The 27,363-nt window shown below is 35.5% G+C and overlaps 1 protein-coding gene across 1 annotated transcript in view; it reads right to left on the bottom strand.

Moving 5' to 3' along the window:
- The window catches only part of CNTN5 (contactin 5), a 1,527,443-nt gene that overhangs the window by 113,616 nt on the left and 1,386,464 nt on the right, over nucleotides 1-27,363 (bottom strand). Inside the window, exon 16 of the mRNA XM_065944251.1 lies at nucleotides 20,621-20,741. Coding sequence (XP_065800323.1) covers nucleotides 20,621-20,741 — 121 coding nt within the window. The remainder of the gene's footprint in view (nucleotides 1-20,620; nucleotides 20,742-27,363) is intronic.

Genomic DNA, 27,363 nt, shown 5'->3' with positions numbered 1-27,363 from the left:
GCACGCCAGGGCTCCCTGTCCATCACCAACTCCCGGAGTTTACTCAAACTCATGTCCATTGAATCAGTGATGCCATCCAGCCATCTCATCCTCTGCCATCCCCTTCTCTTCCTGCCTTCAATCTTCCCCAGTATTCAGGGTCTTTTCCAGTGAGTCAATTCTTCACATCTGATGGCCAAAGTATTGAAGTTTCACTTTCAGCATCAGTCCTTCCAATGAATATTCAGGACTGATTTCCTTTAGGATGGATTGGTTGGATCTCCTTGCTGTCCATGGGACTATTAAGGGTCTTCTCCAACACCACAGTTCAAAAGCATCAATTCTGCACTTAGCTTTGTTTATAGTCCAACTCTCACATCCATACATGATGACTGGAAAAACCATAGCTTTGAGTAGACGGATCTTTGTTGGCAAAGTAATGTCTCTGCATTTTAATAGGCCAATTAGATCATGATAATCTTCTTATGATAGATGCTGGTTCTTGAGCAAGCCCGTGGTCTAAACTGGAGAAATCAGATGAAGGAACAGGTATTTGTAGAGATACACTAGGTTTTTCCCTTGCTGTATATAAACAAGAAAGCATTTGTTGTTGCTGTTTAGTTGCTAAGTAGTGTCTGACTCTTATGCCTGTCCCATGGGATTTCCCAGGCAAGAATACTGGAGTGGATTGCCATTTACTTCTCCAGGGGATCTTCTCAACTGAAGGATCAAACATGTGTCTCTTGCTTGGCAGGTGGATTCTTTACCACTGAGCCAGCTGGGAAGCCCCATGAAAAGATTTAGCCTCTATTATTCTTGGCAATCAGCCTATGATTGCAATGGGCTTTTAGGGTAAGGCCAGCATTGAAGATGACTGAGTGGAGAGATGGAACCAGCCTGGGTCCTTGAAAGAAACTTGAGACACTGGATCAACCAATGAAATAATCTGCTTTGGCTTTCTGTTAGAAGAACCAATAAATCTCCTTATTATTGAAGCCAGTTTGAGTTAGGCTTCATATTACTTGCAACTGGAAGCATCCTGAGATACATAGCATAACACAACTCTGTGGGTTTATGATGACTGAAACTGGAATAACTCATTTTATGTGCTAAAACTAGTTTACTAGCATAAATAACCCCAAAAGAGAATCTCCAACAATATCTAATTACTCCAAATAAGCCACTTGTAACTGAAAAATGACAAGTAAGTTGGGAAAACTGTAGGAATAGCTGCCCAACTAGCAGAAAATTGCCAGAAAAGCAAATTGTACAATGAAATTACTAAATTGACTTAGACATTTACCTACAAGATAATGGAATAATTACTTTTGGATAGAGATTTGGGGCTTATTAACAATGTAGCATTATAACCAATGAATTTATATGTTATATATATTTATTTGTTATAAAGTTAAAGTATTGAAAATTAGAGAAAGAATTTTAGAGCAATCTTGACCTAAAATTCTGTTTTAGAAATCCACTAATAATCTGCATCATTCTCATTGCTACATTCATTTTTTTTAAAGGGCCAGGAAAAGTTAGAGAAATTGTCATATGAGGACAAAAATGAAAAGCTAAAACTTGCCAGCTTTGACTTATAGAAGCTGACTAGATACTAGGGGACATAAGATCTTATGGAGGCCTTACCATTTTCTAGCTAAGTGAGTTAGGAATTCACTTTTGCATCTCTAGCACACACAAAATTTTTCAGATGCTAAAGCCGGAAGGATGGGTTTTCCTGTGAATATTGCAAGAAAACTGTTCCTTTGGCTTAATACTTAAAGATGGAACAGGTGCCTTCTGTTTGTTTTGGGTGGCAAAAGAGGGTAATAAACAAATATGCCAAATGACTGAAAAATTCAAGGAAAGTATATGAGTTAAGTTTGGTCAGAGTAGCAAAATTTTATGTGGAGAAAAGGAGGTTGAGGGAAGACCTTGAACACCTGGACAATGAGTTTGAACATTTTTATAAAGGTAATGGAGGTCAGTAAATGTTTTAAACTTGGAGGTGAACCAACACAGTAGATATTATAAAGGAAGAGTTAAGAATGGGAACGAAATATTGTTCCAGAATTTCATGCTAAATAAATTGGAAGAAAAATGATATAAAAAGGGCAAAATCTGGAGGTGGATCTCAAAAGTTTTCCTCTCAACTAAATGTAATAAATTTTAATTGAAATAATTCTGAAGATAACACTGAAGTGCAAAGGTAGGAAGATGCTAGTTTGGAGACTGAAGAGAGTTTAAAAAGTCAGAAATTGTTATTGAGAGCCATGTGATAGGAAATAAACAACATCTGTATAGCAATATTACTGAAAAACATTGAAAGCTTATGTGAAATGAAAAACATGATTTTATAGGAGCTGAGACAACATTCTTCCATTAGATTTTTTTTATCACTCATTACCAGAAACAGGTGATTGAGTTTAAAAGTTGGCGTGATAGGCATCAAGGAAGTCATGAATTTCAGGTAAGAAATGAATTAGATAAAACTCTTAACCATACAAGTTAAGTAGAGTGATGTGAAGCTCAGAGGAAGATAATAAATGTGGGAGGCACCTGCATTTAATTGCAGCATGTTAAAACTGTTGTCAGAGGTTTCATGTCTCAAGCTACAGATCAAAATATACATAGCAAAACTCCTAGGAAGAAAGTCAGTGGCCTTGCAGTTGTAAATAGGGAGAGATAATAAGGCCCTGGCCCTCAGAGGGGGCTTCCCTGTTGGCTCAGATAGTAAAGAATCTGCCTGCAGTGCAGGAGACCTGGGTTCAATCTCTGAGTCTCTGTTCTTGGTATAAAACCTCAGTGGACACATAAACATTTTCTTTAACACTTCTATTTAATTTCTTACCCATATACAGTTAAACTTCATTTTGTTGCACTTTACAAATATTGTTGTTGTTTTTTTTAAGTGAAGGTTTCTGGCAATTCAGAATCTAGCAAGTTTATCAGCATCTTCTTTCTAACAGCTTCTGCTCACTTCAGGTTTATGTGTCACATTTTTGTAGTTCTTGGGCTATTTCAAGCTCTCTTCCTATTATTATATTTGTTATGGTAACCTGTAATTTTTGATGTTATTACTACAATGCAGAAAGTTCACATGATGGTTCACATTTTTTAGTGATATTTTTAATAGGTATTTACATTGTTTTTGAGGCCTAATGCACACTTAAAGGACAAAGCATTTTGTAAGCATAACTTTTCTTTAACTTGAAATACAGTTGATCTACAAGCTATGTTAATTTCATATTTACAAAAAAGTGACCCCATATACTGGGCTATACAGTAGGTGTAATAACTTCTAGGTGCATCCATGCTGCTGCAAATGGCAGTATTTCATTCTTTTTTACAACCAAGTAATATTTCATTGTATGTATGTGCCACATCTTCTTTATTCTTCATCTGTTGAGGGACACAGGTTGCTTCCATGTCTTGGCTATTGTAAATAGTGCTACCATGAATATTGGGTTGCATGTATCTTTTTTATTTATAGTTTTCTCTGGATATATGACCAGGAGTGGGATTGTTGGATCATAAATAGATCTATTTTTAGTGGTTTTTTTTAGATCTATTTTTAGTTTTATAAGGAACTTTATTCTGTTCTCCAGAGTGCCTGTACCAACTTACATTCCCATCAACTGTATAGGAGGGTTTCTTTTTTCACCACACTCTTTCTATCATGTACTATTTATAGACTTTTTGATGTTGGTCATCCTTACTAGTGTAAGGTGATACCTCATTGTGTTCTTGATTTGCATTTCTGTAATAAATAGTGATGTTGAGCATCTTTGCTTGTGTCTTTTGGCTATCTGTATTTCTTTTTTGAAGAAAAATCTTTTTGTGTCTTCCGCCCATTTTTTCTGCTGGGTGTCTGTTTTTTTTTATATTGAGCTGTATAAGCTGTTTGTGTATTTTGGAGTTTAATCTCTTGTCAGGCTTCTGAGATGGCTCAGTTGGAAAAGAATGCATCTGTTAGTGCAGGAGATGCAGATTAGATCCCTGGGATGGGAAAGATCCCCTGAGGAAGGAAATGTCAACCTGCTCCAGTATTCTTGCTTGGGAAATCCCATGTTTAGAGAAGACTGAGGCTATAGTCCATGGGATTGCGATAGAATTGGACATGACTTAGCAACTAAACCGCCCCCACAATAACAACAAATCTCTCGTCAGCCAGATCATTGCAAATATTTTCTCCATTATGTAGGTTGTCTTTTCATTTTGCTTATGATTTCCTTTGCCATGCAAAAATTTTTAAGTTTTTAGTTCCTATTTGTTCCTATTTGTTTTCATTTCCATTACTCTAGCAGATGTATCCAAAAAGATATTGCTGCAGTTTATGTCAAAGAATGTTCTGACTGTGTTTTCCTCTAGGAGTTTTCTAGTACCTGTAGCATATTACATTTAGATCTTTTAGTTTGAGTTTATTTTTGTATATGGTTTTATAGAATGTCCTAATCATTCTTTTACATGCAGTTGTCCAGTTTTTCCAGAATAATTTATTTTCTCCATTGTATAGGCTTGCCTCTTTTATGGTGGATTAATTGACCGTGGGTGAGTGGGTTCATTTCTGGGCTTTCTATTCTATTCCATTGATCTGTGTCTTTTTTGCACTAGTACAAAATTGTTCTGATAACTGTAGCTTTGCCATATAGTCTGAAGTCAAGGGGTTTTATTCCTCCAGCTCTGTTTTCCTCTCTCAAGATTGTCTTGGCTTCTCATGGTCTTTTGTGTTTCCATATAAATTTTAAAACTTTTTGTTCTGGTTCTGTGAAAAATGCCAATGGTAATTTGGTAAGGAGTGCATTGAATCTATAGATTGCCTTGGGTAGTATATTTATTTTGACAATATTGATTCTTTCAACCTAAGAACATTATTCTTGGGATTCTTTCTGGTTGTCATTTTCAATTTCTTTCTTCAACATCTTAAAGTTTTCTGAATGCAGTCCTTTGGTCTCCTTAGGTAAGTTTATCACTAAGTATCTTCTTATTTTTGATGTGATGGTAAATGAAATTGCTTCTTTAATTTCTATTTCTGATCTTTAGATATTAGTGTACAGAAATGCAACAGATTTCTCTGTATTAATTTTGTATCCTGCAACATTACTGAAATAGTTGAAGAGTTCTAGTAGTTTTCTGGTAGTGTCTTTAGGATTTTCTATGTATAGTATCATGTCTTCTGCGAACTGACAAGTTTACATCTTTTCCAATTTCAAATGTGACTTCTCTGAGTTCTGTGACAAGAACTTCCAAAACCAAGTTGAACAAAAGCAGTAAAAGTGGATAGTCTTGCCTGGTTCCTAATCTTAGAGGAAAGATTTCAATTTTCTGCTCTTAACTATGACATTATCTATGAGTTTAGCTGTGAGTTTATATGACCTTTGTTATTTTGAAGTAGATTTTCTCCATGCCCACTTTCTGAAGAGTTTTTTTTAATCATAAATGAATGGTTATTTTCATTAAAAGCTTTTTCTGTGTAAGCATAAATTTTATATTTACTTGAAAACCAAAACATTTGTGTGACTTTTATTGTGATATTCACCTTATTGTGGTGGTTTGGAACAAAGCCCACAGAATCTTCAAGTAAATATGCACTCCAGGTTGCCAGAATATACCATATGAATTATTCTTGGCTATTTGAAATTAGTTTTTAATATTTAGATTAATATTTCCTGTAAGAATGAATGTGTGTATGAATGTATGCTGCAAGGAATGGGTGAAGTGAAAGGAAAATCATGAAAAAAATTGCTGAGGGACTTAAAGAGATCAGAGCACCAAACTTCAAATAAAAGTTTTGTGAGTGCAGCCACACTAAACTTCTGAAAATCTTTTCCCATCACACCACTCCCAGTTTTTCCTCCAATTTTACTGGGTTTGCTATTCTGCTTATTGACATATTATATGACATGACAGTATATTTAATATTAAATGCCTATGATTATTGTTTACTTAGTTACTGCTCCATATACTGAACATTATTCTTTATTTATGTGAGTTTTAAAAAATGTGATTATTCTTTTTAGGGAAAAGGATTACATATTCATTCATTCATTCATCTAATAATTTGTTTAACAATATTGGGAAATATACAAACTAGACTTTGGGCATTAGGCAGTAAATAAGATATAGCATGTACTTGCCCTTATACGTTTTACTTTGTAGGGAGGAGAAGATAGTCAATGAACAAACGAATGAGATGATTTCAGATAGTAATAAACGCAACGAAGAAAATAAAGTGGTATAAAAATTGGTTGGAGACAAGGCAGAAGACATTAGACATGGAGCTGATAATCAAATGATATTGTTGTTCAGTGGCTAAGTCCCATCCGACTCTTTGTGACTCCATGGGCTTCAGCATGCCAGGCTTCCCTGTCCTTAACTATCTCCTGGAGTTTGCTCAAATTCATCTCCATTGAGTTGATTATGCTATCTCACTGTTATCCTCTGCCACCCCCTCTCCTTTTGCCTTCAGTCTTTCCCAGCATCAGAGTCTTTTCCAATGAGTCAGTTCTCATCAGGTGGCCAAAGTATTGGAGCTTCAAATTCAGCATCAGTCATTCCAATGAATATTCAGGGTTGATTTCTTTGGGGATTGACAGGGTTTGACCTCCTTGCTGTCCAAGGGACTCTCAAGAGTCTTCTCCAACACCACAGTTCAAAAGCATCAATGATAGGAAAGAACTATCCAGCACATAAATGGGCAAGAGTTTTCCAGGCAGATATTATTATTAAAAATATTCCTAAGTGTTATGTGCTTGGCATATCTGTGGAACAGAAAAAGAATTCTGCTGTGGTTTAGTCAAAGTGATAGAAGAGGTGAGAAGAAGATAATATTGTTGGAAATATCGGTAAGTGCCAGGTAATAAAGGGATTTGAAGACAATGGTAATAAATTTGGATTTTACTCTGAGTGTGTTGAAAATTCATTGGAAATGAATTTTCTTTTCATAGAAGAAGAGTCAAAGGAAAGAAGCCATTGAAAATTGTAGATAAAAAGGTGCAACGTAAGACTTTAGAACATATAGAAATATTTGAGGAAAAACCTATATAAATGATAAAAATTTATGAGCATTTTCCTTTGCAATAAAATTTTTATAGCAAATACAAATTGTGATAGTTCAGTAAGTCTGTTTTCCAGTGCTGATTTATTGTACTGTGTTGCTTAGTAGACGTTGTCAGTAGTAGAAGTAGCAGTTTCAGAGACACTGGCCATTGGATGCTCCAAGGATGCTTTGGACATATATTTCTTGCAATCTCACGGACTCTGTGGTGATTTTTCTACTTCCATTGAAAGGAAAAACAAAAATTTTACCACCTCTTCCCCATGTCAGTCTTATAAAATTGGAATTTTTATGACATTTATCCTAATTAATATAATTTGTGAATGACATGCATTTGTCATTGGGATTTTGACTCCTTGTGAGTTGTGAGCTAAAATAGCTTGTGCTGTTTTGGGCTGAAGCATTTAATTACTAATGTGAGACTTTACGCATCACTACATTTAAAATGTTTATTTAAACAATCCTTGTGTTCTTTTTTAGAAAAATACAAACATTTCGTGGTCAATTATTACAAATTTCAGGTGAAAGGTAAATTAAGCAACAATTTCAAGTAGTTAGGCAGGCATAAACACTTAATGTAGTTTTATATAAGTTGGAGTTGTGCACTCTCTATATGTTCCAATATATAAGTGTTACTCTCCATCCATCGAAGGTGATCTTTCTGAAATGGAAAATAGATATTTGAGTGTCTATTGTGCAAACTAGCAAGAATAATTAAAAATAATCAACTTATTTATTTAAAACCTCAAGCAACCCAGACACTATCCTGAAATTAATTTAGTAAGCTAGTGTTACATAAATTCTAAGAACAGATGAGTTGAAGAAATCCTGTGGGAAAATAACATATGGGGTGCTAAAATATGCTAGGTATCATGCTTCTGCAGAGCTTTCTATAAATCCAATATTGGATTTATTGTGTATGACTCATTACAACTCTGTAATGCATATTAAGATAAAAAAATAACATATGCCTATATGGGCTTAAAATTTTTTCAATCTCACTATTCATTTATGAATAATTTATAGCTATCCTATGACATATTTTCCTAAATATACAATAAGGTAAATTTGGAATTATTTCCAAAGACACTTTAGGACCACATGTTTATAAAGTCATTAATTTTAAGACAGCTGCCCCCTTGGCAATACTGTGGCCTAAACTAGACTTTCTTTAATATATTTTTCTCTGAAGCATAAATTTGCAAGTATTCTCATTTACAGTTGTTCCCCAGCATCCACCAGGGATTGATTCCTAGATCCCTCCTCAGATGCAAAAATTTGGGGATGCTTAAGTCCCTTGTATAGAAAGGGATAATATTTGTATATAATTTATACAATCTTCCTGTATACTTTAAATCATCTCTAGATTAATTGTAATAAGCCTAAATGCTATCCAAATACTTGTAAAAACAATGTAAATGCTATATAAATAATTACCTATACAACAAATTTAATTTTTGCTTTTTGGAACTTTCTAAAATATTTTTCCCCAAATATTTTTGATACACTGTTGTTTGAATCTGAAAATGCAGAATCCACAGATACGGAGAGTTGACTGTATTTAGATTTTCTTTCATGATGTTCCTTGATACCAACAACTTGTTCTACAAGATATTTATTTGAGACTAGGGACATGTTTCACAGTCATGGAAGTGAACAAAAGTTGACAAACATGTATCTGGAGGTCATTAGTTTTATATTTTAACTAACTGAGCAAATCAATTGGACCCTTAGGACTTAGAAAAGAAAAAGTATTACTTCCTAAGTGCTTAACTTATTGGGCAATGGCTGAGATATAATGGAGTAAGAACTGTCTTAGTGGTTTCTTGACGATTACTTGCTTATCCTCTGACTTTTTGTTGTTGTTGTTCTACAACTGTAAGAAGATATTTATCACTGCAAAATGTACCATTAGAGCTCAGCACAGATTGAGAAAAAGACTATTGTCATATGGTGACAGTGAACTTGGTGCAATCCCTATGCCACCATGTAATTCATTAGGAGAGACAGAGACAGTGGGCTTTTGCAGAAGCACATAAATAGAGCAGTCCTGGAGGTTGGATAATTTGTAACAGATGTTCCATATAATGAATGGATTATGGGGAGAGTGTCTGCAGTGCAGACTATCTCATTCAGTGGGTATGATCAATGCTTCTTATTAGCTTGACTTAACATTCTGTGAACTGAGGTTGTGAGACATATATGTGAGCTTTGATTTACTGATACACACATATCAGGTAATAAAATCTCTTTGAAACAGAGATTAGGTATCTCAAATGAAGTTTACTAATAACAGTCCTATTTCTCGAGTTGGCACAAAAGAAATAATTACATGAACCAATAACTGCCTGAACTTGTTTTATGCCATATTTTTCTGTGATTAATGTGCACTAAAATTAACCAAATTAGAACACAGATAAATGAGAAAGCTGACAATTTAGTATAGATGATTAATTTTTGTTAACTTATGTGATTTAGGGAAAGAAAATCCTTTGTTTGAAATTCTGTACTTTTGACCCAGAATGTTTTAAAAGCTAAGACATAATTCCAGAGGAACTTGAAAACCATTCATACTATTTGTTTTCAATTAAAAAAATCTAAGTACTTCCAAATCTTTTAGTGCCCTTGGGGCTGTTTATAAAGGCTTTTTACTTTAATTTTTGCATTGCTTCATTGCCAACTAAAAGTATGCAAAATTTCAGGTAAATATTCATGCAATGCAATGAATATTTATGTTCTTAAAATATTAAAGACTATGATATAAATCAATTTATAATATTTGGGGGGGTTCATTTCATATGCTATCAAGCTGGTTACTTTTAGATAGGCAGATAGTGATGATTGTCACTGGTAGAAAAGCAGTAATCTTAGGGCTCTATTATAGATTCATCTACATATCTTTTCTAGAATGAAATATAATTTGTGCATTTAACTTTTTTTAATTCAGCCTTAGCCTCTTGGTGACTTTGTGTAACTGTACTTCAAGCTCTTATTTGTTTCACACACAGGAAATTCTCTTGTGCACTAAGGTAGCTATTGTAGTTTGCTCAAAGATGAGACCTCCGACAATGGAATCCACAATGTAAATAAACACACTAATATAAGCAATCCACTTCTGGAAAGTGAGGGAAAGCTTCATCAACTCAGTTAACTGAATACACTGAGATGGTCCCAATGGTGTTTCACAGTTCATGCTAGTGATGGTAAACCCGCAGAGAACACAGTTATGCCAGGCTTAAAAACATGCTCATTTGGCCCTGAGGAAGAAGAAGCAACCAAATTGCTCCCATTCACCTTTAGAATGCTTATCAAAGTGTAAATGAACAAGATGGACAGAACAATCATAAAGTTATCGGATATTTCATCAGTGGATAATCAGATAGGATTGTCTGTTGGATAAATGTAGACCATTTTCTTGTTTATAGGTACCATGAAGAACAATGATTCATCTCCCTAATCTTAATGATTAGGGAAACATATTCTTCATCTGGTGAAGAATATCAACATCAGTGTCTTGCATTTTCTGAAAAGCATTCCACCACTTGAAATCTCAATTCATTTTCTTATTAAATCTGCAAATTGGATATTATGTCTCCATTTTACAAATGAAGAATCCAGAAGAGGTAAAATGACTTGCCTCCAGTCATCCAGGAGATAAAGAGTTAGATCCAAATCCTGGCCTGGGGTTATTTTTAGGATGCTACAATGCATGGGCTGTGTAACCTGGCTTCTATCACAGCCATTTTACAAAACATGAGTCATCTTTAAGTTGGGTTATTGAGATTCAGCAAACATTCACAGTGTACCAGCTATAAATTAGTGCAGCATTAAGGGCACAGTTGCCCAAAGATCTTTTTTCCAAACACATCACAAGTACAGCAGATCTTTTCCCATTACTTTTTGCACATTTTGAAATTATGCAGTTTTATTTTCTCACAGCAATAATTAACCTTGCAGCTGTCATTTTTATGTCTCAGCTTTTCAATAGTTGATCACTTTGACTTTTGTAGAGATAATTCTGTTTTAAAAAACTGCTTTTTTTTGGTAAAAGTAGGAACTATTTTTTCCTTTCCTTCTCAGTTTTTTAGGTACCTCACCAATGATTCACAAATTTCCAAAGGCAAAATCTACTGTTATACTCAATCTATAACATAGGAACCCATGTACTCATGACTGCCAATCTTTACAAATAATGTATTAAATTAGATTTTCTCCATAAGTGCTAAGCAACATGTTTTACATAATTTAGTTTAGAAAAAATAAAAAAGACATCAATTTTGAAAGATTTTTTTTATCAAGAATGAGTGGCTTATTCTTTTTTTTTCCTCATCATCTGCTGTTCAGTTTCGTCCCTACTCTTTCACCTCACTTGCTCTAACTCATTAGAGAGCTAATTGCCTTTGTAATTCCAAATTAAGGAGTAGTGAAATGGAGACATTACCTTTGCCAGGTGTTTGGGAGGACAAAATCCAATTTGCAGTAAAAGTTTCTTCCAATCAGTGTTAGCCCTCTGTTCAGGCTGCATGGATTTTGTGTGGATTAATGAAGAATCATTCAGAGTCCAGGCTATATGTTGTATTGTGTTACACAAAATCAAGAAAATAATTAAAAATTGAGTATTCTGGAATATAAATTGAAGTAAAACAAGATTTGGAGATAGAAGCTAAAGTGAACTTACCAATTTTGTATTATTTTCCTTGGGGATGTACCCAGTCATTGTGTTGACATCCAGCAGAATTTTTGCTTGGAACTTGGATTCCACATGTGGATACCAAAAAAGGGCCATGTAATAATGTGTATGCCCTGCAAAACTATTCTGGGCTTCCCCTGAAAACAAATTACTACCCAATATTCAAAAGACATGCTAAAACAATTTATGTAAAAGTCACAGGAAACAGTGCATTCAGGGAAATAAAAAGGTTAGGTTTCAGAAAGTTTAGGTTCAAAAGGTTAGGTTTCCTAAACCAACTGTTGGTTGGTTAGGCTGTGTCTACATAAAGTATACGAAAAGTAGGTAGGATGACATTTCCAAACAATTCAAACAAATGAACAGACATATAAAATGTACTTCTGATATTTTAGCTAAGCAACATTGGTGACCTTAAGGACATCGAAAATCAAAGACCATTTTTGTTTGTTTGTTTGTTTTCTGCTGTTTTGTCTTCCAGGCTCTTAACATAATTCACTTATAAGTAGATGAGAAACAATGAATATCAAAGTTTTGAAAGAATAGCGACCGCAACTGGGCGGAAGGTTAGGCACTTTTTAAAGCAATTGGCCATTTTTTTCTTGCTTAATAATTGGGGCAATTGGAAGAAAGTTTAAAATGAGAGAACAAGGGGAGATCATGTAGAAAGAGGTCTGTTATTGACTGATTCTTACTATTCCTGAGGATATTTTGTCCAGAAGTGATTTCTTTCTATTAAAACATAAAATGTTTAGAAAACAAGCCCCACAAGGTGTCCTGAGACAAGTCCTAAACCTCTCTGAGGTTAGTTTCCTTATCTGCAAATTGGAACTAAAAATAGTAACCCTCTCATATTGTTTTTATAGGACACTCTAGATATATAAGATGAAATAATTCATAGAGAGACTTTAGCACAGTTCTTGGCATGTAGGAAGAACTTAACAAATATTAGCTGTTTTATCAATAGAACTTATGATCAGAAAGCAAAATGTGCTGCTCATATATCTGTAATCATACTCTTTGCATTACATTATAAAAAGTGCCCCTTCATGCTGGGGACATAAGTTGCTTGTGATTAGCTGTAACACAATGCCTGTTACATATTGTGCATGCATGCAAAGTCACTTCAGTCATGTCCAGATCTTTGTGACCCTATGGACTGTCGCTCCTCTGTCCATGGGATTCTCCAGGCAAGGATACTGAAGTGGGTTGTCATGCCCCCCTCCCCCTCCAGGGGATCTTCCCAATTCAGGGATCGAACCCTGGTCTTCTGTGTCCCCTGCACTGGCAGGCAGGTTATTTACCACTTGCGCCACCTGGGAAGTCCTCTGACACGTATTATGTGCCCTATAAATGTTTGATGAATAGCTACTGAATGAATGAGAGAAGAGTGAGCAAGGGCTAAAGTTGAGCAACCTGCTTAAAGTCACACACCTAGTTAGAGCTTGTGGGGATGCAGAACATTCTGACTTCAAACCCTACGCTTTCCTTAAGATCCTGCACAGCTTTTCATGCATTATCACTTACCTCTCTTCACTTACTCTGATTTCATTATTACACTGAATTTGCCCTTGCCAAGGTCATCAATTATTTCAAACCGCTCAAACCAGTGGTATCTATTTGTTCTTGATTTACTTGCATTTGACACTGAAGGCTGTTTTCTCCTACCTGAAATTCCCTTTTCCTGTCTCTAAAGTTTGGTGTCTTTGATCTTCCACTTAGTTGCTCTGTCTGGCAGCTACTTCCCCATCTTCTTGTAGCTCCCTCCTCTTCCTCAACGTCAGTGTTTCTGAAGCTTCTGTCTTGAGCTTCTTCCCCTTCTCATTCTTCACATGCTGTCTTTGCAATTTCATTTTCATCTCATCATGCTGAAATTTACATCTCGGCTCAACCCTATTCTCTCCCAATCTCTGTATCCACAAATCTATTTACTTACTGAATATTTCTCTCTGGAGAGCTTTATCTTAACTGCTCTTCCTTCATTCCCCAACTCACCTATCTCCTTATCTTCCAGATAAATTGAAAAGCATGACCATTCTTAATTAGGATGGCCACTTAATTTATCATCTAAACCTGGGCAATTTTGAGAGAAAGGACTTCATCAATGATTATTCTGGGTCTCTGAGTTTAACCTGGAACTACCTTGGTCTAAGCAGACTGTATGTCTCTCTTCCCATTGACCACTCAGTTAAGTATTACCGCTGGGATTTATCCTGGCCTCCTCTTCTCATTTTGCATAATGTGAGCCACCAAGTTCTGTAGATCTTGTCTCCTTCCTAGCTCTTTAATATATGTGTTACTTTCCATCTCAATTACCATTGTCTTTTATCAGACCCTTCTTATTTCTTATCAGGATTATTGCCATGGTCTTCCATTTGGTCTCATGCTCCTTTAAAACATGCCCTGCTTTCTCAGAATGATCCTCTTGAAGTGCATATCTAATTCCATGCCTTTCCAGTTTTGGCCCTTTAATGGCTAGCTGTAATCTGTGGCATAAAGGTAAGCTCTTTCCCATAACATCAGACTTATACCCAATCCTGCCTCACCACTTATCCTTCTTGCACACTAAAACTGTCTTGGCATATAGTAGGTACTCACTAAATAATAAATAAAATCAGCATGTAAAACATAATCCCACATACCAAGAACTTGCTTCAACCAGTTTACATAAGTGAAAAGTAATAGTAAATGTCATTTTTATAATAGGATGGACACATAAAAAAAACATGTAAGATTTATGGAGCAAAATACAAAGTGAATTGTGATTACCTTTCAATTTGTGATTCAGAAATATGTGGGATATAAAACTTATTTGATTAGATTTTTCTTAAAATGGAAGAGGGAAGTCAATGTACTTGTTTCATAATAGCAAAATGCTCCCCAGAAAGTCTAAGTCAGTTGATGGAAATATCAGTTCCTAAAAGAGAACTTGGTTTCCAGCAGGCACTCAATATTTGTTGAGTGGCTAAATATAAAAAATTTAGTCTCCATCAATTGGTTGTCTATACACAGTGACAATTCATTTGTTCATTTTATGTATAACTGTGGCAAGCATTTGGTCATTTGATCAAGTCACTTCAGTCAACTATTGTTTCAGTGAACCAAACTAAATGTTGCACAGAAAATCCACAGTCAAAAATGTTACTTTTTAGTCAGTTGTTAGAGTTCCCAGATTAGCAAACAAGCACATGAAAAGTACAAGAGAAAAAAAAACTAAACTGCTATTCAGCATCTAAGAGAAATTGTATAGATGTCAATCAAACTAGTTAATGTAGAAAATGTCTAAGCAAGTGATTTGTATACATTATTTTAAATGTCTTACCCAATACTAGTGACAGTAGTGATCTAAAATTCCCACAGTGCTATACAGGATATTCTAATAAGACTTTGCAAGAATGAGATTAGATTTTCTTCTAGACAAGGAGATTTTATTTTATATCTCAATTTTGAGGTTTTTTAAATATTGGAAAAACAAATATATTAACCAAATAATTTCTATTCTGCTCTAAAATATAAATTGTTGGCAAATTTGTTTAATATTAATATCAACATTAAAATTACACTGAAAGCATTTGTTATTGGTCTTTTGAGCCTCAAATACCAGCACATCATCAAAGCCAGCTTTGTTTTTTGTGACTTAGAGCTCCTTTTCTTTTTCCCTGGAGACTCTTTTGATTCCAAGACATTACTCCACCATATGAAGGCTTATGCAAACTCCAAGCCTGTCATTTCGTATTAGATTAGTGGTGGAAAAGGAAAACTGTGCGAACTCTGGATAGTTGTGCCAAACACTTGTGCATTTTAAAGCTTTAAAGTTTAGTAGTGGTCAGATGGTAAAATACATTTATATCAATTTGGAATCTACACATTTCAAAAGGGTAGTGCTTTGAGAGATATAAAGACAGAGAACATTAATACTGGTTAATTTTCAAACCTACATGTATAAGAAATATGTTCAAGATTTTCATTGAGCTTGAGTTTCCTTTTGTGTTTGGAAAAGTGATAGTGTGTTCTTGTATCCCTCCAAGGACAAAAGGCAGAAAACTCGAGACTTTTTCTCTTTTGCTGGTGAGGATCACTGAAGAGTATATCTTGGAGAGAATTTGGAGAGTATTTAATCAAAGTTTCCAAGTTGGTTTCCATCAGATGGTAACTGGTATTTTTAGATTATTTTCAACTATTTGAAAACAAAACAAAACAGATAACACTTCACAACTAGCTAAAATGTAAATCCTTTTCCTTTGTTTTTCTGTTGGCTAGAGTTAAATTATCTAGTTTGGTAACACTGGCTACCTCATGATAAAAGATTTTAGTGGAAATTTAAATAGAAATATGAATTAATGATTACTTCAACATAACGAACAAGATCTTTCAAAACATAAGGCTCTTGAGGTAGAATAATAGAAAATGATCTTTTGTGTGAAAAGCTGACAAAACCTCTGAGGAGGCTTTAATATGCTATTTTTATAGATGAGCAAACACATTAAAATGACTTTGTTATAATTGATCCTCCCCTTTGCTAAAGTCCTTTTGTTCCTGTAGCTTCATACATAATCTGATGCTGTGCCTGGCTGACTTCATGGTGTATTACTTCTGCTGTCACACAAGGTCCCTGTCTTAGAAGGTGCCTATGATACTTGGATTAATGTTCTGCTGTCACTGTCAAGATTCTTGTCAAACTTTTGCATTTTCATTTTGCACCAGGACCCACAACTTATGAAGTCAGTCCTATAGCTATGCCTATGGATTTTCATAGCATTTCATTATTTCCCCTAAAAGATGTAGGTTATCTAGGGAGCTTTCTTCCTTGGTGTTTCTCACCCCATTCCCAAAGGTGGTTCTCACACTAGCGGACAAGCCACTTGGTCTCACACAGAGGACTGAGATCTTGGCATCTACATCTGTTTCTATTCTGCAGCAGGGCTTGCTACAGAGCAGGTGCCAGATGAATGGGTGAGTGAATAAATAAATGGCAAATTATCAACAGATGCCTGTGACTTATTTAATTGGCACAAAAAATTCTTAATAGCTTCTGTTTTGAAATAAAAAGTGACAAGCTTGATCAACAGAGACTAAAGGTAAAATATTCAAGGAAAAATATTGGAAAGAATAAACAGAATTGAACTGATGAGATGTTTGAAGCAAGTAAGATTGAAAGACATTCTGAACTCCAGGTTGACTCAGGAGTGATAGATGGAAGGAGGAATGAATAGTTAAAAGCAGTCAGATTTTTCTCAACAAATTGTGTCCTGAAGTAGACTCTTTCTTCTCAAATTCAGTTGAATACATGTCATATCTATCTTGTAAATTGTAATTCAGGGAATAAAAGTTGTCATTCAAGTTTGGGGAAAAGAGGGTATACAGGCAGTGCGTTCAGAAAGAACCAAGAGATTGTGGATTGTTCTTTGACTATGTATGCCAAGAGTTTCTTGATCTACTGTTTTTCATTAATTAATAACAGAGCAATCTGAATAAAAATTTATATGAAGAAGTGCATTTTTTATTGTTTTCTCTGCCTGTGGGCAGAATAGACAGAGCTCAGACTCAGGTTCCCAGTTAGTTTAGCTAAATGCATTTTATTTTTTAAACCATGATAGTTTCTTACCCTTATATTCTCTTTGGGAAACATATTTCTGACAATTTTGTAAAATAAAATAAAATAACAAAAAACTAGCACTTCTTTTTCTGTTGTGTTTTATGTTGTGTTTGGTCACATCTCATAATGCTTGGGAGTATCAGTTCTTTACAAATTGTGTATTCCCCTCAGTGAGGTTATCCCTTAATGGTCTATCTCCTTTACCATAGAGAATATAATACAGTTTTATCCATCTTTAAAGAGGTTCCCTGTAGCATTGTCTAGATTTACTTTCTCCCTTGTTGCTGTATCACACTTGAATAAGTGACTTAAATTGTGCACAGATGTCCAGGTGTGGCTTTAATTTCTTTTTATATTCTGGCAAAATAACTTATTTTAAGTTCATTACTTCTATTATGAGTCTCCAAATTATGCATGGTGCTGTTATAAGGCTGGTTCACTGAATATTAAGTATATGAGAGCAAGCAATTTTATGCTTCAGATGATTATTTATGGGAAAATTCAATTTTTGGAGGATGATAATGATGGTGGAATAGAGGTGAATAATAGCACTGACATTCACAAGCAAAATAAAGCAACAGCGGAAACAAGCATTTGGGGGAAAGATAGCTTTCAAGCAGTGCATGAGAAGAGAAGCAGGGACCAGCTCTAGTTGGGGAGGCTCAGATCCCAAACAAGCACTGATGAGGTCTTGGGGCCACACACCTGAGCCCCAATTTAATGCGCCTGTGGGGTCAGGTGAAGAATTGCAGGATTTGATGAGATGTGCCAAAGAGTGTCATAGACTTTCTCTAATGGGAAAGGAGACAATCTCCCAGGTTATCTAGGAGAATATGGACTTTAGTCCCCTGTCTCCAAGGAATTAGAATTACAGAGTTATAAAAACATATTCCTTGCTAGCTAAGCATGTTCTGCATTCTCTGAGCTATACAATGAAGGTATCCTATATGAAGTATGGTGAAATTGTCCTTACCATTCTCATTTTATGACACTCGAGTAAGTGTCCTTTAAGGATTCTGCTGCTAAAATTGTAACCATCATTAGAACACCTTCATCTAGAAAGCTCAGCTTTGGTCCTATTGCCTGAACTATTAGAAGGCCCCAAGTTTACAAAACCAATGGTGGGAGGAGTGGGCGAAAGAAGAAGACAGGGCAAAACTACTTTGAGTTTCATGTTACAACATTAAGAGCTGCAATATTCAAGCATTTGAGTTCCTTCAATTACCAGGAAACTTCAGAAAGAAAAAAGAAAAAAAAAAAAAAAAACCAGAACCTTTACTTCAACTTTTAAATCTGTCTGAGACTAGCCAGGCAGAAGAGCCAAGCTATTTTTACTAGTTTTAGAAAAATAATACAAGTATATAATAGAAAATTGGTGACTTGAAACAACTCACTTCAAATGAAAGCTTGAGCTGAATGTTGCATGAATGTTCAGACAATAGCAACCTGTTTGAAATTGCTATTGAGTGTAATTCCAAATTTCTGCATTTTATCATCTCCTAGGCATAAAGCCAAAGGCTAAAAGAACAGAACACAAAAAAGTCGAGCCTGAATTATATTCTGAACGCTGTTGAGTTTAATTTTACTTACAAAGCAGAATGTTACTTTGCCACTTAAATATGCCCCTCGCAGCCCTGTAAAAATACCTGGCTTCTTGTTATCAGCCTCTAAATTGTGTTATTCATTTAGAAAGCTCCAATTTTAAGAGCATCATTCTAAATTACTAGGCAAGTGCTACACAATAAATACACATAATCTAAAACAGACTGTAGTGAGAGAATAAAGCAATTTTCTATAAAATTGACTGCAGTGTGTGGCTTGCCATTCCATAAGCCTTGTAACTTGAAAGGCATAAAGGAAAAATTTTAGCTAAATGAAATATCATGAGAGGATGAGCACTTTAAAAAGTTGATGTTTTGTAATTGAGTAATACAGATACACATTCTTGTTATAAATTTGGAGACGAATTCAAAGAACCTTCGGAATAGAAACAAACACACGCAAAAAATGAGCATTATGCCACTCACCCAGATACACATCTGTTTCAAAACAATGTTTTAATTGGACATTAGTAGATGCACTACCCCAAATCAATAAACCTTGGGTGACACATACAACTAAAACAGATAATACATAGGCCTTGTATCTCCTGCTCAAGATTTTTATAGTATTAATGAATTATTGAAAATTATGATTGGAAAACACTCCAAGTGAATAAAACAAGTTAATGTAAGATATAAGTTTTTGTTACAAATTGTGTAATTTTTCTTTGTAGAGATCATGCAAGGGGTCTTAGCATGCAGTAGTCACACCAGTCAAATGTGATTTTTTTGAGACCAAAGAGGGAGAGGTGGGATTCTGGTAATAATCTAGCTCTTGTCTTAAATAGCAATTTCTTGGTGTGATTACTTTATGATTTTTTTTCTTTGAGCTGTATACCTATACAAATATGATTTTTGTATTTTTATGCAGATATATTGTATCTCCATAAAAAACAAAAGAAGAAAAGAAAGAAAAAGGGGGGGAAAGAAAAGAGAAAGAGGGCAGAAATAAAGGAATGAAGGAGGCAGAGGAAGAAAGGGAAAGAGAGAGAGAAGAAGAAAGAAAGGAAGAAAGAAAGAGAGAAAATGCATGCTTAGAGCGGCATTTCCCAAACTGGCGAATACTGCGCTGAAAGAAATTAGTGCTGTAGGCATTTGCTTAATTCAAATAAGATATAGCTTCATAGGGTTGTAGAATTTGGCAGCCTTGCTTATAGTTGGAAGCCACTTAACTGTCATTTCTGCACAGAGAGACTGTATGTTGACATTTTCAGACTTTTAAACAATCCTTGTCACTTAACAATTGCAAATGCCACCATATTAGGCATGCAGTTTTTCTGTTTCAGGAAGCAGAATTTAGAAGTTAGTGGAGAGAAAAAATGCCTAGGGGTTCCAATAGCTTTACATTTGGAAAAACACATACATACACACAATATTTTTGTTTCTCTAGTGTTCAGGTGTCTTTGTGACTCAACTGTGGAAGAATTCATTTTGGCCTTAAGTTGGGTAAACACCTAGTAACCACCTAGTACTAAAGGTGTTTGGGAACCTGAAGTTGGATCTGTGGGTTTTGTCTGTTTCTAAAGAGCAAGTTACCATATAATTGGTTCAAAGGCAAAAGGTTAAGCAAGAATGACATATATTGTAAAATCGAAAGTAAAATGCACAGTACTGCTGTGCTCAAAGTCCATGCATTTCAGTTCCTTTGTATGATAGTTTATGGTGATCATGTCTTCAGACTGCACTATTAGCATACTCACCCCTAACAAGAAGTTCTGCCTCATCTGAAACACTGTCTGCTGTGGTCTGTACCCTGCAGCCATATCTCCCAGCATGCATCAGAAGGATGTTCCTGATCATTAAATCTGCAGAGGATGCTTGCTGAAAGAGGGATGAAGTGCCAGTTTAAAATGTTGCAAATCTGCCTAGTTCAAGGTGGTTTAAGGGGAACTTTGCATATTCAATCAAAGGGCCCATTTTTGGCCTTACAATTTATCTGACGACATTTCAGAAATCAAACATGCCCCACTTTAAGGAACACATGGAAGCTACGCTTTTAACAATTGCTAATACCACATTCAAACATTTAATATTGCATATAATGATTTAGCAGCTACAATATTTAAGAAATATTTACAAACAAATTCTTATCTTTAAAAGTTTAGGAAAAATAGTGAGCAAAAATTATTGCTTTGCTATTCAGAGACAGGCTTATTTTCGTGGCAAGAAAGCAGTATTGAAAGGAATAACAACTCATGTAATTATGAGACAACAGTAGTCAAAAGATTATCTTGCATGGCTTTATTGAATGGCTTCTTTTGTAGGCAACAAAATGAGGTGCTGCTTAGGTGCAAGAGTGCTGGTCCCAAAGCCATATGTTTTCACTCAACAGAGATTGATTTATTCCTTCCACAACCACCATAATCAGGAGTAGGGTCAGCCTGAAATCTCTGTTAATCAAAGCAATTAAAAAACATGAAGAAGACTCGAAACTCCCAATACTTGTTGACAGCACAATGATTAGAACATAGTTGAAGAACAGTTGTATCAAGGAGATCAATAAGTACCAAGGAGATTATTTCATGGGATCAGTGATTATCCTACACTTTTAGGATGTCTGGTATAAGCTTTCATTACTTAATCTTGTCTTTCATTTACTTTAACAGGAAAGATAGATTTCCTGTTTCCATGAAGATCTGGTATTTACAATTCATGAGGTATTCTTTTCAGAGAATGACATAGCAAAACTCCAATATGCTCTTCACTTTCCATGTTGCAATTAAAAACAATTCCCTGGAATGAGAGTACATGCATGCAGCTTGAAATGATATCTTCAAAAAACTCAACACTCCTCTTTCATGGGCACTTGAAAGAAGGACTAATGCAAGACATGAAGAAGCACTGCTGATTAGATATCTTTGATTTGTTGATGGAATGCATGAATTATCTTAAAAAATGATTTGTTTGTCCTTAGAAGGCAGCGTCCTGATGAGTATTTAAGAATTTAGTTGTTTACCTTCATTTTGAAATAAACTAATGGACTATATAAAATTCATGAAAGTGAGAGGAATTTCTGAAAATCTGTTGGATTTTTTTTCCCTTAGCGTTCATAACAGGCTGAAAAATCATTGGGATTTTTTACCTCTCAAACCCCAGTGATCTTGCCTGGAGAATTCCATGAACAGAGGAGCCTGGCAGGCTACAGTCCATGGGGTTGCAAAGAGTCAGGCGTGACTGAGCAACTATCACTCACTCTTTAAATCAATCAATTAACTGTATATTCTGTTTTAGGACATTTCTTTCTAATATTTCATTTCTGTTTTTTTTTTTTTTTTCCTTCCCATTAGTCTTATGATAGGAGCTTCTAAGTGTATTGAAGTTTTCTCTCATGAAATAATTGTTAATACATGGTCTGGTTCATTCATTTACAAAGGAATGCTTCTTGGTGAGAATGCATTAAAATGTCACAATAATTATTTCAAGGAATGTGATATTTGTCCAGTGAATGTTCTCCACTCTTCATTTCCTTAGATAAAATTGTTACTCAAATTTCATTTTCTCATGTGTACCAGACTAAGTGCTCATTTCTTTCAAATCTGAAAAGGAAATTTACACTTAGTAAAACTTTTGATTTCTCTTGGGGAAACAAAAGCAAACTGTAAACATCATAAGCCATAGTTTAGTCTCACATCTACATAATATAATACTGTTTGTGCATGCTAAGTCACTTCAGTCCCATCCAACTCTCTGCGACTCTAGGGACCAGGCTCCTCTGACCATGGGATTCTCCAGGCAAGAAACTGGATGGGTTGCTGTGCAACCCCTCCAGGGGATCTTCCCAACCCAGGGCTTGAACTCGTGTCTCTTACATCTATCTTTATTGGCAGGTAGGTTCTTTACCACAAGCGCCACCTGGAAAAGACCTATAATACTGTAGAAAAGACTTCAAATATGTTTACCACTTTATATAGCATGGATCCATTTTAGGTGTGAAATATTCTTTTCCTCATGCATTTCCTCTCCTAACAGGGCACTCAGTTAAATTAATCAAAAATAAATTTGCATACCATGGACCTAGAATAGAGTCTATGCTTAATGGAAAAGCCAAGGATAGGTCCAGAAAAGAATAGAGGACTATTCTCAGCAGTAACGCTTCTGAAAGTCTGCACTTGGAGGTTTTTGTTTTGTTTTGTTTTTACTTGCTTGCTTCTCAGTTTCACAAACTGATTGGATTGGTGGTAGTTTAAGAGGAGAAAAAGTAAAGATCATAAGTCATTGTTCAGGCTCATATTTTTGACAAAATTATTTTATAAAATCACATTTCTGTGATTAAATTTTATTTTCCAAATATTTTTCTTCCCAAATAATTGATTTCTTTTTGTTCTGGACAAAAGTCTTGAAACCTTTGTCCTTTTGGTTAAATTATAGTGAAAGAAAAGTTTAATGAGATTAAGAAGAGACTTCACTTAAAATCACAAAGAGGCCCAAAGAATTCAAGAGAGTGAAGCATAGATTATCTTTCTTATCCTGTCCTTTACTTGGTTCCTGGAATTAACAGCACACAGTACTCTAGAAACTGGCTGAAGCTCCATCACCATCTATCAAGAATAAAAAGTCTACAGCCTATTACTTATGTATTAATGCCAAGACTATGTGAGGAGTTAAAATTATCTCATTTCAACTCATGGGGCCTATTCCTCCTCTTTTGGATTATTTCTGCATTATATTTTTACAATTCTAAACAGAGAAGATTAAAAGTAAAATGAATGGTGAACACTAAACCTAAATTACCCTTTCAGGAGATTTACTGATTTTCATGAGAAGTAATGAGAAGAATTCACGTGGGAGCCCATTATACTTAATCTCAACCCACAGTATGCAGTTCCTGGGAGAGAACTTCCACAATTTAGTGCACTTTTAATGAAATGGTTACTTAGAGCAGATGTTTGCTTGCTTAAGCTTAAAGCTCATTTTCACTTTTCTCTCTTAGGAGTTACTCTGTCTTGTCTTGTTTTCTTTGACACTTGCTTTATACCCTGCCTTTTTCTTTGCTGCTTTCTTTTGCTTTATGAACAAATCGCATTACATGGTGCTTCAAAAGAACTGTCCCCACAACCAGTGCCGTAACACAACTCTCCAAGCACTGGGCACCCAGCACACGGCAAGCCTCAGTAACCATCTGTTGAATGGATGAACAAGCGGGGGATCTTTAAGAAAGAGGCTCGGTTCACCCTCTGTGGGAGCGGCGACACTTCTAAGTCATTTACATCTCTTGGTCATATAAGTTCATTAGAGCAGTTGCTAGATCACTGTAACTTTTATTTATGATTCGGAAATAATACAGGAAATGTCATCCTTCCACTCAAGTCCAGTTCTTTATTGGCATTCACTTGGACTACGTGTCCTGCTCACCCATCATAAGACTGATAATTAAGACTTCCTAAAAATGGAAGCATGGTTAGCTTTGCTGTTCTGAGTGTCTGTTGACTCTTGCTGCCTTGAGGAAAAATCTAATTTCCTTGTTTTAACAGAAGGCTCCTCAGAGCATGATTCTACTTCCTATGATGAATTCTGTCCTTCTATGACATTAACCTCACATTTCTTCCTACACAGGAATACCTCTCATAATTCAGCCTGTCTGTTACAGAAGATTTTTCTCCTTTCTTTGCCTGAAAAGATACTGTTAGACACAGCTCAGATGCCTCCTCCTTGTTTAAGCCTTTCTTCATGAGTTCTGTTACTGTTTAGTTTTGCTTCATTAGTACTCTGCTCCTGTCTCTGAACTACCACTTGACATTCTTGGAAGTCACCCCGGAGGTCCTCTGGGCATTCCCAGAGCTGAGCTGGGCACTAGGGCAGCTGATGGTCATCGGGTGAGTGATGAATGGCTTGCTTCCTTCCTTCTCTGTATCTGACAATACCTCCTCCTCTTCCTCTTTTTCTCCTCTTACAGAAATTAGAAGGGAAATAGGAAGAGACTATGGAGGAAGACAGCAGAAAAAAAGGTGCTGAAAGAGTATATACAGGTTTTAGGATGACACAGAATTGCATGAACCCCTGCTCTGCCACGTATTAAGTTTTGAACTTGGAAAAAATGCTCTATTGCTCAGAGCTTCTCTCACAGCTTCAATGTGATAATGCAAGTGAAGCTCTTAGTAGTGTATTTGGCACACAGTAAATGTTTGACAAATGTTATCTTTTAAAGGACACTATAATGCATTCCTAGCCAAGAGGAATATTTCTTTAACTGGTATTCACGCCTTCAATGAACTGGATATCAACATTCTCCATAGGTATAGTAAGTTTTCTGGTAAGTACCTGGCTTATTTTAGATGTATGTTATCCCATACCTTTCTTTCTTATAGAAAACCACTGTACTCAGAATAAGAAGACCTGAATTCTAACTCTAGCTCGGCATCTTCCTAGCCCTGAGACTTTGGGAACGGCACTTTATTGGAATAAAAATAGCTTCACTGTCTGTCTCCATGTTTGAGGGGAATTGAATGAAACAATGTGCACACATGAATTCCTAGGAAATGCTTCAAAAGTATAAGGTACTCAAAAAGCATTTTTTTTTTTTTTCAGAATTTAGAAGAATGCTGTGCATGTAGCAAGCACCCTGGAAAGGTTTGGGGAATTAATTGTCTGAACAAGAAGATAACTTGAGTGTTCTCACAAAAAGTGAATTCATGCTGAATGGCTTAGCCAGAAACCTGCTAGGTATTAGCAGCTTTTGTGGTCTCATTTACAGTTTATATAAATTTCTCAACGGGCTCGCATAGGGCACTTCTAGCATCCCCAGCCCCCACCAAACAGACTCAGGAAACATTCCTCTCTATAAAACAAAGGAGAATGGCATATAAATTCTATGAGATGTAATTTTTAAAAAAGATCTTCTAACACAGAAAACTGGGTATCAGCTAGGAGATATGGATTATTAGATATGATTAATGTCATTGACATAAAATGCATATCTAAAATATTTTCCTGGTAACATTATTTCTTTTTCCTAGAGGATAATCTGCCAAAAAAACCTCATCACAATAAAGAGACAATATATATATACATTATTATTCTTTTTACAAGTGTTTTAGACCTTTATATAATGGGATTTATATTCATGGTGGTATGAGTTTAATATATTTTTTAAGAAGTTGCTGTGTTAACTTACATGCTTAATTAATTGGACATGTTATCTGAAATAGAAATTTTAGTTGTTCCCAGTGAAGAAAATACTAGACAAAATATTGTTTGATGAAAATGTTTATGTCCATTATGATAAAATATTAAATGCATCCAACAATGCATTGAAGGGACTTCCCTAGCAGTCCAGTGGTTAGGACTCCATGCAGGGGGGCGTGGGTTTGATCCCTTGTTGGGGAACTAAGATCCCACATACTTGGAGGTGTGGCCCAAGAAAAACAATGTGCATTGAAGATTAAAAGTAGGCAAAAATGGCTCTACCATGCCATTTCTAGGATCTTAGTATTTACTTCTAGCATATATTCTAAAAATGTTATGTACTAAGAAAAATACGTAAAGTTTTTCTTGGTGACATAGATTAAAGAGGAAAAATGAGTTGATGACTCATTGATGAACTCAGGATGGTAGGTATCCAAATTGCATCATTTGGTATTATGAACAAAATGTCACAAATTTATAGGATCAGTCTACTATCTTAGTTAAAATGAAGATTGGGAATTATGATCATCTCAAAGCAAGAAAATATAGGACATAATTACACAATTAAATTTTAGTATAATGAATTTATTTTATAGATGATAATACTGATTATATTAAGAATACTTAATGGATGAGAAAATGTCATGTATATCACATTAGTGTTACTCCTTTCCCAAAGAGGCATACAGGACTAAGGGGTGTGGTATTTAGCTTGACAGTGGATGCCAGACTTAGACAGCATATTCGTATCTTGATTCTTGAAAGATGTTTCTTATCTGGTCATATGTACATTGACTCTCTTTCCCCTAGTGGTGAGGGAAAAGGGTACTCCTTTATCTAAGATTAGCATAAATGACCAAGGCAAAAGGACTCCATTTGTGTCCTTCTCAAGACTTCCCTGGTAGCTCAGATGGTAAAGAGTCTGCCTACAAAGCGGGAGACCCGGGTTCGCTCCCTGGGTCGGGAAGATCCCCTGGAGAAGGAAATGGCAACCCACTCCAGAATTCTTGCCTGGAAAATCCCATGAACTAAGGATCCTGGTAGGCTACAGTCCATGGGGTCGCAAAGAGTCAGACATGACTGAGCCACTTCACTTCACTTCACTTCACTTCAAATTCGTATGCTAAAACCTAATCCCCAGTGTGATAGTATTTGAAGGTTGGATGTTTTGGAGGTAATTAGAGTATGAGCGTGGGTGAAGCACTCATGAATGGTATTAGTGCCTTTATAAAAGAGAGTGATCTCACTTTTTCTGCTGTGTAAGCCACAATAAAAAGATGGCCCTCTGTCAATCCGGAATCTGGCCCTCACCAAACACCAA

This window comes from Muntiacus reevesi, chromosome 9, assembly GCF_963930625.1.
Source record: "Muntiacus reevesi chromosome 9, mMunRee1.1, whole genome shotgun sequence".
Lineage (NCBI taxonomy): Eukaryota > Metazoa > Chordata > Mammalia > Artiodactyla > Cervidae > Muntiacus > Muntiacus reevesi.
The sequence above is the reverse complement of the archived record's forward strand: the minus strand, read 5'-3'. Positions and strand labels throughout refer to the sequence as shown.